Source organism: Stegostoma tigrinum, chromosome 20 (genome assembly GCF_030684315.1).
Source record: "Stegostoma tigrinum isolate sSteTig4 chromosome 20, sSteTig4.hap1, whole genome shotgun sequence".
In the NCBI taxonomy this organism is placed as follows: domain Eukaryota; kingdom Metazoa; phylum Chordata; class Chondrichthyes; order Orectolobiformes; family Stegostomatidae; genus Stegostoma; species Stegostoma tigrinum.
In genome coordinates this window covers 56,626,395-56,643,584 of record NC_081373.1, presented here as the reverse complement: position 1 = coordinate 56,643,584, position 17,190 = coordinate 56,626,395, and the positions used below count along the sequence as shown (strand labels likewise).

Here is a 17,190-nt window from a genome sequence, read left to right as displayed (position 1 = left end):
TGCACTTTGGTTCTTAATTAGCCTCAACCTTTTTACCATACGTTTATGCACATATCTAGCTAAGTTACCAAGTTAACTCCACTACTAAAAAAAGAAAAAAAAATAAAGTCAGAGATCAGTTTGCCCAAAGACAATCATCAGTACAAGCCTGGAACATAAGGTTTAACCCTCAAACATTCCTCCATTTCAACCTCTCATCTTCCATTTTGTTCTCATCTCCCTTCCCCCTTTTTTGGCTCTAAGCTGGTTTAAAATCTACCACATCTAAAAATTTCTAAAAGATAAGATCGTCATTCTAAAACATTAACTCTATTCTGCTTTTTCTGCAGATACTTGCGCGCCTGGTGAATATTTCTAGAAATTTCTTTAGAATCTCCGGGGACAAGACAGCTCTGATTGACAATCTTTCGACCAATTCCCGTGAGGAAGGCGGGGTCGTAGGGACCGGCGGGATTTGCACCAATGTCTTCTGCGCACCAGAGATGATTGACAGTCACTAAGCCAATGATCGATCGCTTTTGTGGAGCTGGTCAGCCTCTAAACCAATGTGCGACGGATAGTGGGCCGCGGTATAGGTAGATTCTCGCGAGAATAGCCAGCAGGCTGGAGCCAGCGCCATTTTGTGGTGTTGCTGGGCGCGGTTGTTGGAGGTAGTGTGCTAGTGCCAACGTAATTTGTCTGTGTTCTGAACGCTCAGGTCGGAACCATTCGATACGATGGCACAGGAGGACAGTAATCAGCACCGAGATGTTTTCAGTGCTGGAGATGAGTGCGGCTCCGGGCCTTGTTCCCCGGGCTTTTCTTCCGGTTTGTGAGCGTCTTTCGTCCGCGGCACAACGAGACTTCGGGATGTCTATTTGTTGTTTGCGGGGGGCAGGGATTGTTGATGGTGGCGAGGGAATGTTGGGCTAGGGAGGGATGGAAGAGGATATGTCGATGGTGGACGGGGCTGAAGAGGATATGTCGATGATGAGCCGGGGGGGGGGGGGAGTGGTGAAGAGGATATGTCGATGGTGGGCGGGGGGTGGTGGGCAGTGAAGAGGACATGTCGATGGTGGGCCCTCCGCCACGTTGAGGCCTGTGTGCGTGATGCCTGTCCTCAGCCTTAGTTTCCCCGTGTCCCTCATGCTCAGCAGTTGCCCTATTCCAAGTCACCTCTAGCTTAGGATCACTGACTATTTTGCAGTTTGAGAAATAAATAATGGCGACCTGATCCGGTCCGAGCGTGCACCGATTTCGGAAAACCGCGTTAGAAGCAGAAATGATTTAAGCGGGAACTCTGATCTGCTCTAGCACTGACTCTACGACAGTGTGACTGTTTGCTCTCTACCTTCTGGTAGGCAACGCTGTCTTGGAACTGCGTTGGAATATATTTGTGCTCAAGGGACTGCTGTGCAATTTGAGGCCTTCATAGAATTGAAAGCGTCCATCGACACGAGCATTCTTGAATATGTGTCCTAGCTGATGTACGCTGGGTCTGCTTGCTGTGCAGAAAATAAAACCACTCTTGTTGCAACTATAATGTATGAAGTCACTGGAAGTGTATCCTGTCAACACAATCTGTTGATTATTTGATAGAAGTCTGCAGGGTCCAATAAAAAATTTTAAGGATCTGCAACTCAAATAATTTGCTCACTAATGTTGCTGAGACGTGAAACTTAATCAACCATTTTTGTTTCACAGAAATCTTTACCACCTTGGAGCCAGCAGTTGAAGGTAGTTATTGATTTAACTTATCATAAATTGTATTGTTTGATCACAGCCTTTGGGTATGTCCTAATCAGTGTTTGTGATTACAGAGAAAGAGCCTGAGATTCCTGCAAAAGAGGAGGATTATGTTGTCAGAGTCCGTGGCCTGCCGTGGTCGTGTACCCCAGAAGAAGTGGCGCGGTTCTTCTCAGGTAATCATTTCAAGTGATTTGAGGTTGATTTCAGTTGCTGCTAAAGGCACTGCATGTTTGTACTGTCAAATTCTTTGTGCTGTTCTGTTGTAGAATGTGATATTCGAAACGGAGTGAATGGAGTACAGTTTACCACCTCCAAAGAGGGCCGTCCAAGTGGCGAAGCATATGTACATCTGCGTAATGCCGAAGACTTCAAAAAGGCTTTGGCAAAAGATCGGAAGTATATGGGCCACAGATATATTGAAGGTCAGTAATTAACTCTGCACACTGAATAGTGGCCCAGATGTAGCTAGATCAGATTTCTAGGTGAATAATGGGCCGATGTGGAGCATGTGCAGAAACTCCAGCACATTACAGTAAGTTACTCCTAACAGAAGTGTTACACACCATGAAACAGCTAAGTTTGGAGGGAAAAGGCCCACCAATGACTGAAGGCAATATTGCCATTCTTGGACCCTACCTTCCAGAGTATCTGCTTACCTAAGTTTTAAATGTTTTTGCTGGCCCTGCATTCACTTTTTTTGTCTCCACCTTCTCTACGTTGGTTGAGTAACTAAATGGTACACCACATTTTAGAGATAATGGGAATTGCAGATGCTGGAAGATCTGAGATAAGAAAGTGTGGAGCCTTCATCAGAAAAGGGTCTAAGCTGAAATGTTAGCTTTTGTGCTCCCAAGATGGTGCTGGGCCTGCTGTATTCTTCCAGCTCCATACTTAGTTACCATGTTTTGTTTTGTTGTGCACCGTTTTAAAGTTGTATCTGACTTGGAAACATGCGGCAGATCCTGTTATGAGGATGTAACCCTAGTCACCAGAAAATGCATAACCAGATTTCCAACCTAACGGATGGATTGCGGAAAACAAGGTGTAGAGCTGGACGTTTCAGGCCTAGACCCTTCTTCCCGAAACATCAGCCTTCCTGCTCCTCATGCTGCTTGGCCTGCTGTGTTCATCCAGCTCGACACCTTGTTTTCTCAGATTCTCCAGCATCTGCAGTTCCTACTATCTCGGGTGGATTGCAGAACCTAGTATTGAGCCAGTGGGTTGAAAGCCGTTATTTGTATACTCAAGTACTTGATACGGAGGCAACGTTACTGAGGGTGTTGCCAATGCATGTACTAGAAATGTTTAGCTGTTCAGGCAGCATCTGTAGAAAGCAAGATACTCTTAATGTTTCAAGTCTGTCTTTCATCAGGACTGGAATTTGTTACAGGTTTTATTCAGGCAAGGAGTCAGGGAGCAGTGGGTGGGGGGTGTGGGTTGCAAAAGAACTAAACAGGAGGGGTGTGTAAGTTTGGGGTGAACCTTAGCCTTGTTCCAACGATATCCATTTCCACATTGAAGTGGAATTAGAGAATATTTCTGAATTACCTGGCATTCATTTGCTGAACTTTTCTGAATATACATTTTTCCCTAAATAATTATAGTTGTCTATTTATAGCTTTGAGTGAAGGTTAGATTAGATTAGATTCCCTACAGCGTGGAAACAGGGCCTTTGTCCCAACAAGTCCATACCGTCCCTTGGATTCTAAATGAGCCCCTCAGGATTGCAGTGACTATATTTTCCTTTTCAGAAGTGTGCTTTTTTTTTATTAGGACACTTCGGTTGTACCTCGGTTTTCTTCTCTGAGATTACATATTCGAAAATAATGGAAATAGCTGCAAAGGGGAGGCAATGGCTTGATGGTATTATTGCTGGACGATTAATCCAGAGACCCAGATGATGTTCTGGGGCCCCAGGATCAAATTCCACCGCAGCATATAATGGAATTTGAATTCAATAAATATCTGGAACTAAATCTAATCTGGTTCCCTAATGTCCTTTAGGGAGGGAAACTGCCATCCTTAGCTGGTTTGGCCTACATGTGACAGTAATGTGGTTGACTCTTAATTGCCGTCTAAAGATGAGCAGCAAATGCTACCTAGCCAGCGATGCCCTCATCCTATGGAAGTGTATCTTTCAAGATTGCTTTAGTGATGGTTCTCCAAGGTATACCACCTGAGGATTGTACTAAGGACTTAGCTGGCATTGTAAACCCTAGATTGCCAACCACACATCATTGTGGTGACTGTTGAACTCCTTCTAGCTCAGGTATTAATTTGTATGTTCTATAACATGAGACAGGCAGTAACACACTGCAACTAACTTGTGTCAGTTGGTGCTAGTTTGTTATACCCCAAGCACTAATGACATTTTGACCACAGTATTACAGAAGTCTAGGAGCAAATTATTGCAGATACCAAATACATTATGAAAACAAATGTGGGAGATCATAATAGGTCAGGCAGCACCCATGAAGGAAAACAAGCTAACGTTTGATTCTAGATGACTACTTATTTGACCAATACCCCTCCAAACCTTTCCTATTTATGTATTTATCCAAATATTGTTCAAATGTTGTAACTGTATCTGCATCCACCGCTTCCTCTAGCAGTTCATTCCAGTCTGCTTTTTTAAAAAAAAAATTGCCCCTAATGTCCTTCCTAAATTTTTCACTTCTCACCTTTAAAATATGCTCCCTGGTTTTGAATTTGCCCACTCTAGGGAAAAGAAACCTGCCATTCACCTGTCAACCTATGCTCTGAAAAAAGTCCCAGTCTATCCTGTCTATTTTTTTTATAACTCGTGTCAGTATTAAACAGTTTACTGATGTTGCTTTACCTCAGTAACGTTGCCTCCGTATCAAGTACTTGAGTATACAAATAACGGCTTTCAACCCACTGGCTCAATACTAGGTTCTGCAATCCACCCGAGATAGTAGGAACTGCAGATGCTGGAGAATCTGAGAAAACAAGGTGTCGAGCTGGATGAACACAGCAGGCCAAGCAGCATGAGGAGCAGGAAGGCTGATGTTTCAGTTTACAGTATCCTCAGGCCGTGACCTTTCTGGACTTTCCAACCACCGGAACATCTTGTCTTGTCAGAATTTCATGCTTCTATGACATCGCCTTCATTCTCAACTCCCGGTGAATATATTCCTAACCAGTTCAACCTCTCCTTTATGTGTTATTTCTGCTATCCCACGAATGAGCCTAGTAAATATTCAGTTCGCTTCCCTCCACTACCTGTATAACAAGACCGTCCTTCCTCAGTAAGGAGATCAAAACTGTAAGCATTATTCAAACTGATATGAATACAGGAAGTATGATCAGTATGTTTCTATTGAAAATTGATGGCATGGTAAATAGTAGGGATTGTAACCTTGTACCACGGGATGTTCTAGACAGGCTGCTGATATGAGTTCAAATGGAATTTAATGCTGAAGGTTTGTGATGCATTTTGGGAGGACTAACAAAATATGCTTTGAATGGTAAGACTCTAGGATGTGCAGACTATCGGAGACCTTGTATGAATGTCTGTTGACTCTTGAAGGCAATAGACTGTTAGATAAGTTGATTAAAAGGTATGTAAAATCCTTGCCTATCTTAGTCAAGGGATCCAAACAAGAGCAAGCTGTTTAAGATGGACTTGTGTATAATGTTACTTAGGCTCCAGCTGGAGGACTGTGTGCTGCTCTCTTTGCCTTCCTATAGGAAGGATGTGACTTGACTGTTCAAAGGAGATGTGAGGGGAAATTTCTTTCACACCGCGGTGGGAGTGTGGAACGCGCTGCCAGGGGTGCTGGAGGAGTCAGATATGAGGAGTGTTTGAGAGACTTTTACATAAACACATGAATATGCAAGGAATGGAGGCTTAAGGCTGAAGGAAGGCAGAAGGGATTAGTTTAATTTGGTGTCATATTCAACACACATCATGGGCCGAAGGGCCCGTTCCTGTGCTGTACAGTTTTATGTTCTGTGTTTGTAAGAATTTTTGACTTTAATTTTTCTATAGCTTTGCAAAGTAGGCAGCAGGAAAGATTTGGAAAGCATTGCTTTATCCATTGAAGCGTTAGAAAGTACAGACTTTAATTGCAACTTAAAAATTAGTGTCCAGTAAATATATGGAAATCTCCTTTGCTCCTTCAAATGCACTGCTCCCAGAGTGAACCAGTCCAAGTGGGGTTACAAGCATCTCGGCAGCAAGTGTCACCCTCAACTCTTCCTCCTCTGGTCTTCTCCCACCCATCACCACTCATGAGTCATCCTGATGGTTTTCAAGGCTTGAAATGGGGTCACGCTGTGGATAAACCTTGAAGCACTGAAATATACTGTTTTCCCCATAGTTTTCAAATCTAATGGCAGTGAGATGGATTGGGTTCTGAAACATAGCGGTACCAGCCATCCTGATACTTCCAACGATGGTACAGTACGACTTCGTGGGCTTCCGTTTGGTTGCAGCAAAGAGGAAATTGTTCAGTTTTTCACAGGTATTTTTCATTCATTCAGCTAATTAGATAAACTTGTTAATTTTGTAAATTATTAGCTATAACTTTTAGTGGGTAAATGCTTTCACACTCTTATCTGAAATGTTTAACTGCTAACTTCTAAAGTGAATTTGTAATGTAAAAGTCTAAGTCTTAGACAACCATAGCACAAATTGCAAATTATACTTTTACTGGAGTTTAATATTTGGTTCTAGTTAAACGAAAGTGCTAGAGTCTAAAACAAGAAAGATAAAATACAATGTCTTTATGTTTGTGACATGTACCTAAATGTAACTTCAGAATATTGGCATTCTGACTTTTATATAATACTTATTCATCTGATATAGTTGGATTTCAAAAAAAAAGGAGTTTGTTTCCAACCTTTACTGCGTGTAGCAGAGCAGTTTAGTTTTTGAGTTGTAATTGAAATGAGTTTTAAAGCTGAATTGTACTGTTTAATTATATAGAAGCTGAACACTGAGAAATCAGTATGCAAGTTGGGTCACTAACATAAAGCTGTTTTAAACTGTCTTGAAGTTTTACATATAGATCATAAGCATTTTACATTTTATCTGTTGGTAACTGGGCTTTTAATCTTTTATATTTGTAGATATTGTTGGGAATTGTGCATCATTTAATATTGTTCCCCTTGATGGGGTTATTTTGTCCTTGGGTTAAAGGGTTGGAAATCGTGCCAAATGGGATAACTTTGCCGATGGACTACCAGGGGAGAAGCACAGGGGAGGCCTTCGTGCAGTTTGCTTCAAAGGAGATAGCAGAAAAAGCACTGGGGAAACACAAGGAAAGAATAGGGCACAGGTGGGGATGGACGGACGGGTTGGTTATTCATCTTAAAGTCAAGTTTAAACGCTGGGTGCTGGTATATGACAATGAGGCTGGGACTACACACTGATCTTGCACTCAGTTAAGAACAATGTTCATACACAAATGAAAGATGGTCTTTATAGAGCTGTTCTATTATCCTAAGATTCCCTGGTAAAAGCTACGCCTGTAGCTTGATTGAGTTGTGCCAATTATAGTAGTGATATGTGATGAATAAATTCAAGTAAATTGGTTTACCAAAAAACATCCAACAAAATGATTAACAAATGTTTTGCCAATTTCTAAGTCTCACAGCTGCCTCAAATTCTAGGTGGCTTGTGATTTTTGTATCCCAGTGCAAGTCATATTTGGAGCGCTGTGTAAATCTTGTATGGCTGAGGTGGTTGAGCCAGTTTCTTAAAAAAAAAAATTGTGCATTGGCAGTAAAAATTTCACTTCCCCCAACCTGATACCCTGACATATTGCCAACACAGTGCTTGGTCACTTGTGTTTACTGCTCAACACCACCTTATTAATGCACTGTATGTTTGCTGTCTGACTTGTCCCTTCTCATCCTGTCACTGCAACCTTTGAATTTGCTGAGTGTGTCCCCCTCCAGTTTCAGTCCCAGGCATTGCCTGGAGCTCCCTTATATCTTTCAAGTTGCAGATCAGTGAATGCCCAAGATGATCCATAATGCTTTATTGTAACTACAACTATTGCGATTGTGTTTTGCTAAGCCATGTTTTCGTGCATTAGAATCCAATCCATTGTTGGCCTCCAACCTTTGAGGATATTACTTAACAGAAGAACGGTATAAATGTTAATATATCAAAATAGTAATTGTTTGACTTTAAACAGTATGCTTGCCATTGAGAAATCATTGTTAAAATAATGCATATCATGTAGGAATCAATCTTGAATTGTGTAGTGTTGGTGTATGCTAGAAACTGCTAGTAGATTGTTATAAAGTAAGCTGAGAAATGTGTTAAATATTTTACATTCACTTTCTTAATTGCTATCCAAAAATATTTTGGCAAGTGTTTGTCCTAAATGTTAATCTGTCCTCATTGTGGTGTAGGTACATTGAGATCTTTAAAAGCAGCAGAGGTGAGGTCAGAGCGTACTATGATCCACCAAAGAGGCTGATGGGACAGAGACCAGGTCCCTATGACCGGCCAATGGGGCGAGGTGGCTATTTTGGCGCTGGTCCCCAGCGAGGGGGTGTTTATGACCGAATGCGACGTGGAGCTGGAGGATACGGTGGTGGTGAGCATTGGCTAAATGCAAATTTGTGCTTTTTACTGCAGTTGAAATATCTATGATATAATCCATTTATATATTTGTGAATATATGGCTTCATGTGCTGGTTGAAGCTCTTTAGAGTTGATTTTGTTCTTGTATAAAACTATGGTTATGAAGTTCCTGCTTAGAGGCACATCATATGAGTATGGCACACCCTAGCTCAAAATTACCCAGTCGTGACAGGACTGAGTTGGAGGATACAGAAGTCAGAGATAAGGAAATGGCCTAGTAGATGCTCCTTCAAGATGAATCAAGCAGATTACACAAACTTCATTTTGGTAATTATATTCTTGCCATTTGTAGTCTGAATGTTTAAGTTTCTGACATCAAAATTATTTCAGCAACATCCCAAGTATTGTAACTCGGGAGGCCTATGAATATACTTCTGTCTCCCTCTGACCAGCATTCAAAAAGAATTGTCATTAAAATTGAATAAATGAGAGTTTTAGTAAAACTCATTAAGGGGCGCTGAAACTTGATCATGCTTGAGTCACGTAGTCTACTGCTCCTTATCTTCTTGTAGGTAGACCTATAGTAAAATGTGTCCATCTCAATTAATGGCTGCTAACATATCTTTGGCTGTCTGTTTTTTTTTCTGCCTCATTCAGATGACCAAAGTCTAGAGCCTTTTTGGAAAGAATAGTTCAAGTCCTTTCAACTCGAGAATGATTTAAGCTACTGTTTTCCTTTTACACTAATATTGGAAGAAGTAAAGATTTAAATACATATTCCTTTGTCCACCCATATAACACAGATGTAAAGGTCAAGGCTGTTGTGATGTGGAGGAGTTGGGGTCATGGTGGAACTGTGGCATGGGCAACCTACTGACTGTGGAATTATGTAGCACAGAGGGAGTGCATTTGGCCCATTGTACCTGTGCCACTTCTGTAAGAACAGTCAATCCGACAGTTGTGCTGTACTGTTGTTTTCTCTTCCCAATTCCCTTTTGAACCAGCTGCTTCAGCCTCTCTTCTGGCCACGTTACTTTTCCAAAATACATTTAAGGGCAATGGAAAAACACCCCATTTGTCCCAAGAGATACCTTTAACAATTTATTTTTGTAATTATGGATTCATCACAGTTGCCATTTAGCGATTTATTTTTTTTTAATCATAGCATTCGCTCCAGTGAGCAGTGCAAGAATGACTAGTGTTTATGATTTTTCTTTTTGCAGGGTATGGTGGGTATGATGATTACAATGGTTATGACAACTACGGCTACGGCAACGATGACTACGATTGTCCTGGGGCAATGAGAGGCAGCAGAGGTATGCTTAACCCTTGCAAGTTTTACAGAGACAAGAGAAGCTGAATTTGATTGCTGGGTTGGATGGAGGGTGTAGCAATGAATGGAATCAGGTTTGCTGGTGGTGCTGGCATAAAATGTGAGGCAGAGTTGTATGGAGTCCATATTTCAGCTGTTTCTCCCTGGTGTTTTCCCCTCTTGACATGGGAGCTCAGCAGTTCATCCCTGGTGATCTCAACCTACATCTCAATTTATTGAGTTTGCTTTCTCAAGGACATCTCCTGCTTATTCTCTGTAAATCTTAGGTTTCGTGTAATCCCATGCCGAAACCCATTTCACTGAATTCTCTTGATTTTTTTTTCATCTCATGTAGGTTTGTAAGTGTCATAAGGTGGTAAAGAGGAAAAAAAACATTAGTGACATTTTATCTTCCCATACTTCCCTCTGTGTTCAGCCCTGAAACGACCTGTCCCTATTTCACCTTTGGCCCTCAATGATTCATGCAACCGCTCTCCCACCTTCATCTTGTTACTGTTACTAAAAGAAAAATCTGCAGATGCAGGAAATCTGAATTAAGTTGCTGGAGAAACTCAGGTCTGGCAGCATGTGTGGAGAGAAAGCAGAGTTAACATTTTGAGCCCACTGATACTTATGTCAGATCTGCTGAGTTTCTCCCAACAGCAATGCCTGTTTTACGTTTGAACCTATTAATTGTCTCCCTGACTGTGCTGTCAATATAGCCCTAGTCTCAGGGATGGCGAGAGTTAGCTAAAACGAGTGTTCACATCAGAATCCCTACGCTGAAGAAACAGGCCCTTTTGGCCCAACAAGTCCGCACTGACCCTCTGAGCACCCACCCAAACCGGAACCCCCCCCCCCCAACACACCTAATGTACAAATCTCTGAACACTAGGGGCAACTTAGCATGGCCAATCCATCTAGCCTGCATGTCTTTGGACTGTGGGAGGAAACTCATGCCGACACTGGGAGAATGTGCAAACGCCACACACAGTTGCCCGAGGACGGAATTAAACCCGGGTCCCTGGCATTGTGAGGCAGCAGTGCTAACCACTGCATGGTGCTGATATTTGGTTGTACTTCACCACATCTCTCAACTCTTACTCTGTTGCTAAGTCTTCAGGATCGTCTAATGGAAATTTTGAACGAGCAGAAATTACCCTCCAATCTAATATTTGGAAAACTGAGCACGTTTTTGGTCCTCTCTACTGACACTGTCCAACTGTTGCCAGCTTCCTGGTGTCAGTTTTTCAATGTGCATCAACTCTGATACTGAGACCACTCTCGTGCCTTTGATTGGGCCTTTGGTTGTCTGTAAGGCATTAAGGTACAGGAGCAGAATTAGGCCATTCGACCGTGGCTGATGTTTCCCTTGAACTAATACCTTCTCATATGGCTCAGTGTCATACTTTGTTTTTATAATGCTGCTGTGTAGGTGTTTGATTATGTTAAAAGTCAATAAATGTGTTATTTTGAAAGGTATGAGTAACCATGGATATGGTGGGGCTGGAGATGCCAGCTCAGGCTACATGAGCGGACATTTCGTACATATGCGGGGCCTGCCATTCCGGGCAAGGGAGGATGATGTTGCTCATGTAAGTCCTCAGTTGTAAATGACAGCTGTTTTTAAACTGCATGACTTTAATTGTCGTTTGCGCTTACTAAAGCATCTTTTGTTACTTAAGTTAAAACCTATGGAGTAATTTTGCCATCTGGTTCATCTTGTAGTTCTTTTCTCCCCTGAATCCTCTACGTATTCACCTGGAATATGGAAGTGATGGCCGAGCTACGGGGGAGGCTGATGTTGAATTTGCAACACATGAGGATGCAGTCGCGGCCATGTCTAAGGATAAAGCTCACATGCGTACGTTTGTAACATTTAATGCGTCATCTGTAAACAGAGGGGTTTTGGGGAGCTGAATTGTATGGAAGAAGTTTCTAGGTTTTCTCACTGTTTCTACTGCATCTGGTTTTTGTTGTTGCAGTGGAGTATCCAGAATTAGCTTCCATTTCTTAGTCTTGGATGTAGCCAAGGGATTTGTACAATCTGGGATCCAGTAGAGAAGTGTGACTGCTCCTGTACTTGATCCACATAGCTATTGATACCCCCATCTGAGAGTGTATTGGCTATCCAAGATACTGTAAACAAGAATACATGTTGAAGACTGAAGGGGTAAAGCTCTTCCATAACAATTATAACTATATGACCAGTCAGCTAGAAACTGGGGATGCTCATGGGCTGAAAGGTTGCCTGGAGTTGAAAGTTTAATCAGACTGAAGATGTTTCTCGCCTTGGGTAACTGCTACCCTAACTTGAACATCTACAAATCAATCCAGTCCCAATTCATGAAATGCTCTGGCTCCCACAGTCAACTGATTTGAGTTCTTATCTGTACTATAAAGAACTGCAGATGTTGAAGATCTGAAACAAAAATAAAACTTGCTGGAGAAAGTGAGCAAGTCTGGCTGCATCTGGAGAGGAAGCAGAGTAAATGTTTCAAGTCCAGTTCTTCAGAACTGTCCTGGAGAAGGGTCACTGGACTGGAAACTATTACGTTTCTAGGAGCTAGTGCCCTTTTTAGGGTATTCGGGAAAAACTGCATTGTGGTAGCTCTGGAGTGGCATGTAGGCCAATTTGATATGGTTTTCTTATTTGAAAGAGTTCTATAAATCACTTTATAAGTCAGCAGCTTTGCGGTGTTAGCAAGGTGTAGAGCTGGATTGAATGCAGCAGACAAAGTAGCATTGGAGGAGCAGGAAAGCTGACGTTTCAGGCCTAGACCCTTGTTTTTTCTGAAGAAGGGTCTAGGCCCGAAACATCAGCTTTCCTGCTCCTCCGATGCTGCTTGGCCTGCTGTGTTCATCTCAAGATCTGTGTGTGCTCAAGACCTTGTTATCTCAGATTCTCCACCATCTGCAGTTTTTGCTAGCTTTGTGGTGTTTTTCATTGGTATTAGGTACGTATTCAGTTTAATTCTAATGCTCAAAATTAAGGAATGGGATTTAATCTCTGGATTGGGTGGCATGGTGGCTCAGTGGTTAGCACTGCAGCCTCACAGCGCCAGGGACCCGGGTTCAATTACAGCCTCGGCTGACTGTCTGTCTGTGTGGAGTTTGCACATTCTCCCCATGTCTGCATGGGTTTCCTCCGGGCTCAGGTTTCCTCCCACAGTCCAAAGATGTGCAGGCTAGTGGATTGGCTATGCTAAATTGCCCGTAGCATTCAGGCGCGTGTGGGTTATGGGGGGAATGGGTCTGGGTGGGATGCTTCAAGGGGTGATGTGGACTTGTTAGGCCAAAGGGCCTGTTTCCACACTGTAGAGAATCTAATCTAATCAAGAATTATTGGCCCACTGCCTACACCATCAAATCTTCAAAATTAACAGACTAAGTCTAATGGATAAATGTCTGAAAAAGTACGTGGGTAAATGCTGTGTGGTTTAGGTAGCTTGCCGGATCTTTGTTACTTGTTGGAACACCTGCAAAATGTGGAGGGGACCTTTCCTCATCAACGCTCTAATTTAAGATGCTGATCATGTTTCAGAGCATCGATACATTGAGCTGTTCTTAAACTCCACTGCGGGAGGAGGATCTGGCTATGGCACTAACTATGGAGGCCATGCAATGGGTGAGTTGAATTTCAAGCCTGCTCTGACTTTTTTTTTAAAATCTCCATATGTAAAACTAAAGGCCTCTTGTCTCCTTCAGGGAACCAGGGCGGCTATGGTAGCTCAGGGAACCATGGGATGTCTGGTTATGCTGGTTACGGTGGCCAGAGCAATATGGGCTCTTATGGTAAGGAAAGATACAATAATTTATTTCACCTTCAATGTTAAGAATATAAACTAATTAACTGCCACTGGATACTTTTTTTATATTGCATGCAGGGTCTTCCCAAACATCCTCCTCCTGTGACTCTGAAATGTTGGTTTTGTCAGCAATAGTTAGTTTCACAGCACAGATCCAGACCCATCGACCCAACTCGTCCATGCCGATCAGGTTTCCTAAAACGAACTAGGTCCCCTCTGAATCATTCCTGTCTAAATGTCTTTTAAATGTTGCAGTTGTACTCTGCTCAACCACTTCCCTGGCACTTCATTCCTGTCAGGCCCCTTTAAATCTTTTTCCCTTTCACTTTAAACCTATGCTGTCTAGTTTTGGATTTATCTCCCCTGGGGGGAAAGATGGTGGTATTCACCTTATCTGTGCTCCTCGTAATTTTATAAGATCACCCCTCAACAACTTCTCAAGTCCCAGCCGCTCTTAAAAACTCAGATCTTCCGGTCTCTAACATCCTTGTAAATCTTTCTTGCACTCTTTTTCCAGTTTAATGACATGGGACCTATAGTAGGGCAACCAGAATTGTGTACCAAACTCCAAATCTGACCTTACCAATCCCTTGTACAGCGGTAACATGGCATCCCAACTCTTGCACTCAGTGCCATGACCAATGACGGGAAGCCTGCCAAATGCCACGTTCACCACCATGACTACCCATTATGCAACTTCTAAGAAATTATGTAGTTGTGCTTCTAGGTCTCCCTTTGACCGTTCCCAGGGCCCTACCATTAACTCTGCAAGTCCTGCCCTGGGTTTATCTTACCAAAATGCAACATCTCTCATTTACCTGAATGAAACTCCATCTACTGTTCCTCAGCACATTGGTCCAGTTGATCAAGATGATGCTGCACTCTTAGATTACATTATTCACTGTCCGCTATACCAATAATTTTGGTGTCATCTGCAAACTTACTATATTCTCATCCAAATTGTTTATGTAAATGGTGAACAACTCTCTACTGCCACCTTCTGTCTCCTTCTTTCAAGCCAATTTTGTATCCAGTTGGTTAGCTCTCCTTAGATCCCATGTGATCTTACCGTACAAACCAGTCTACTATGTGGAACTATGTCGAAGGCCTTGATAAAGTCCATGCAGGCAGCATCTACCATCTTCTAAAGACTCGGTCTTGAAGCTAGCAATCATTCCTGTATTTCCTCCATTTAAAATTCCATCCAAGGAAGTCCCCAGATAAAAGAATACTGAACTGAATGACCAATCAGCACAGGGCCCTATTGTATTAACTGAATTAGGTGAGTGGGTGGGATAGGAATGGATTAGTGAATATTTAGTCTTAGTCTCCTTTTAGATAGTCACTTTTGCCTCTGCTTGTTAGCCTAAACAATTACCACTGGCTGTTTGGAGGAGTCCCTTGCTGTAAGATTGTCCATTGTGGTTTTTATTTCTAGTTTATTGTGTGAATTAACAGATCAAATGCTCCCATAATTAGCAGATTAGATTGGCTCTGCAGAGCATCATTGTTTGCCAAACACAGCCATGCAATCAGTAAGCATCTGGAGAAGGCTCCACAAAAATCCCCTTTGTCATTGGTTGGGATCCCAATACATGTCAGCCAGTCTCATCTTTTGCTGTATAAACTATTTTAAGGTCACTCTCTTTACTGCCATTTGGTCAAATTTTGGAACACTTTATGAGTAACTGGAGGTGTATCTGCAGCAATTCACCACTAGCTTGGCAACAAAAGATTTATAAATTCCACAAATGAAGTAATAGAGGTCAGCTTAGACTTAGTGTATGTGCACCTAGCGATGATTCAAAAATTTTTTAAAAAGAAATCCAATATTAGTGATTGAGGCATTGATTAATCAGAAAATATTGTGTATTAGTTTTCACCCCTCTAGCTGTCCCAGGTTTATATAATTTGGCAGACGATTAATAATTGCAAACAAAAGTTTGAAGGCTTTATGATTTAATTCTTCATTCTAGGTCGTCACGGTGGAAACAGCAATGGTGCTGGGGCATACTACGGCAACTCTGGAGGCATGGGAATGGGGAGTAACATGGGAGGAATGGGAAGCATGGGTGGGAGTGGAGCCTGGCGGATGTATCAGTAATTCTACACAGTCCCATAGTGACTGGCCACTTGTAGACATTTTGTTTTCACATTCTGCAGGACGTACTGTTCTGAGTCAGTAATATCCCTGCTCTGTTGCTATAATGGGATCTGTACACAATAGTTTGAGTTTGTGATAATGTTCCTTCAGATTTTGATTTCAGTTTTGGCTTCAATTTCCTTTTTAGTGTAAGAAAATTCTCATTAATATTAATGTGTAATAAAAGTTTTAAAAACATGAAATGGTTCTGTGGTTTGCAGGTCCTGAGCCTATGATTGAGGTTTTAAAATATTAAAAATGTGATGTCATTTTGTATAAAATGTGCATTTCTACTGTATGAATGTCCTGGTTAAGCTGCTGTCAAATTCACCACTGATCTGTTTTTAATTCCAAAAAGCTAATGCTTGCACATGTTCCTTTTGTTTGCAGACAGATCCTGGACTATGAATATCTAGCCAGCAAGCATAAGCAAACTGTTGTGAGCCTGACTTGTTTAAATTGGTTACTAGTATAATTTCTGGCACACCTGAATTGCTTTAAAGTGTCCAATTGCTGAGTTGTATCTAATGTTGGACATTGTTCTAAAATTTGCAAGTGTAGTTGAAGTGATGTGCTGTTTGATAAAATCACTGGAACACAAGGTCTCTGTATGTGGTATCACATAAGCACTGACAATCATGATACATTATCCCAATCGTAGAACATAACAGTTGACTAGTGTCTGCTATTAGAAAGTGGAGGGGAAAAAGCAAAAATATGACAAACCTTTATGAAGCAGCTAAGTCATCTTTAACTGATGAGAATAGTTGCACAGCGTAAGTAATTGCAATATGTGGATAAAGTGGAGTGGCTGGAGATAACAACTGAATAAGGTTGAGGATAATGAAACAAGTGGTAATAGGTATATATGGCAGCTACACTACAGTATAGCTCATTGTGACATTGAACATGTTCTTTTCTGTTTTAAATGTAATTTAAACACAAGGCATGGATGTACAAAGTCAGTGTAGATAGGCAGGTTGAGGAAACAGGCAGAGTAATGTGTAGTAGAATTTCATTGCAAGAGGATCAATGTTTAGAAGCATAGGCATTTCATCAGTTACGCAAGGCTTTGTTGACTACCTAAAGATATACTTGCTAACAAGGAGATAGTACAAGAGATTGACTGACTGACTGTTTAAATGGCAGAATTTACTGATTACAGGCCCAGCCAAGTTAAGAGTTTTGGAAGGAGGTAAAAGGGAATCTGATTGAAATGTAGAAAATTCTTGACTGGACAGACTAGCTGGGGGAATGTTTTTCCCTGGCTTAAAACGAGTAGTTAGTCTCAGTGCCCGATGGTGACCTTATACAAAGCTCTGCAAGCTAAGTCACTGCTCAAGAAAGAGATCATTTTAATTTTAAAGGTTTAGATTAGTTTCCCTACAGTGTGGAAACAGGCCCTTCAGCCCAACAAGTCCACACTGCCCCTTGAAGCATCCCACCCAGACCCATGCCCCAAACACTCTGGGCAATTTAGCAACACTAATCCACCTAGCCTGCACATCTTTGGACTGTGGGAGGAAACCCACATAGACGTAGGGAGAACATGCAAACTGCACAGACAGTTAAGAGCCTGGAATTGAACCTGGGTCCCTGTTGCTGTGAGGCTACAGTGGTCACCATACACTATGAA

At 41.9% G+C, this 17,190-nt stretch overlaps 1 protein-coding gene across 3 annotated transcripts; it reads left to right on the top strand.

The window, feature by feature from the left end:
• The first annotated feature begins 590 nt into the window (after nucleotides 1-590).
• hnrnph3 (heterogeneous nuclear ribonucleoprotein H3 (2H9)) lies at nucleotides 591-16,155 on the top strand. 3 transcript variants are annotated; one of them, XM_048550963.2, is made up of 13 exons: nucleotides 591-807; nucleotides 1,684-1,716; nucleotides 1,800-1,901; nucleotides 1,995-2,150; nucleotides 6,072-6,215; nucleotides 6,893-7,031; nucleotides 8,116-8,303; nucleotides 9,514-9,606; nucleotides 11,082-11,197; nucleotides 11,331-11,466; nucleotides 13,147-13,230; nucleotides 13,311-13,397; nucleotides 15,945-16,155. In XM_048550963.2, the coding sequence occupies exons 1-13, from the start codon at nucleotides 717-719 to the stop codon at nucleotides 15,968-15,970; spliced, it is 1,395 nt and encodes a 464-aa protein (XP_048406920.1). In that variant the 5' UTR covers nucleotides 591-716; the 3' UTR covers nucleotides 15,971-16,155. The 3 variants fall into 3 exon arrangements, with proteins under 3 accessions (XP_048406920.1, XP_048406919.1, XP_048406921.1); XM_048550962.2 differs by lacking the exon at nucleotides 15,945-16,155 and adding an exon at nucleotides 15,388-15,757; XM_048550964.2 differs by lacking the exons at nucleotides 591-807; nucleotides 1,684-1,716; nucleotides 1,800-1,901; ... (1 more) ...; nucleotides 6,893-7,031; nucleotides 15,945-16,155 and adding an exon at nucleotides 15,388-15,757 and having other exon boundaries at nucleotides 6,102-6,215.
• Nucleotides 16,156-17,190: the final 1,035 nt, after the last annotated feature.

Coding starts and splice junctions, on each gene's coding strand:
- hnrnph3 (XM_048550962.2), top strand. CDS start 717: ATGGCACAGGAGGACAGTAATCAGCACCGAGATGTTTTCAGTGCTGGA. Junction 2,151..6,071: donor GGGCCACAGATATATTGAAG/GTCAGTAATTAA, acceptor TTTTCCCCATAG/TTTTCAAATCTAATGGCAGT. Junction 13,231..13,310: donor CTATGGAGGCCATGCAATGG/GTGAGTTGAATT, acceptor TGTCTCCTTCAG/GGAACCAGGGCGGCTATGGT.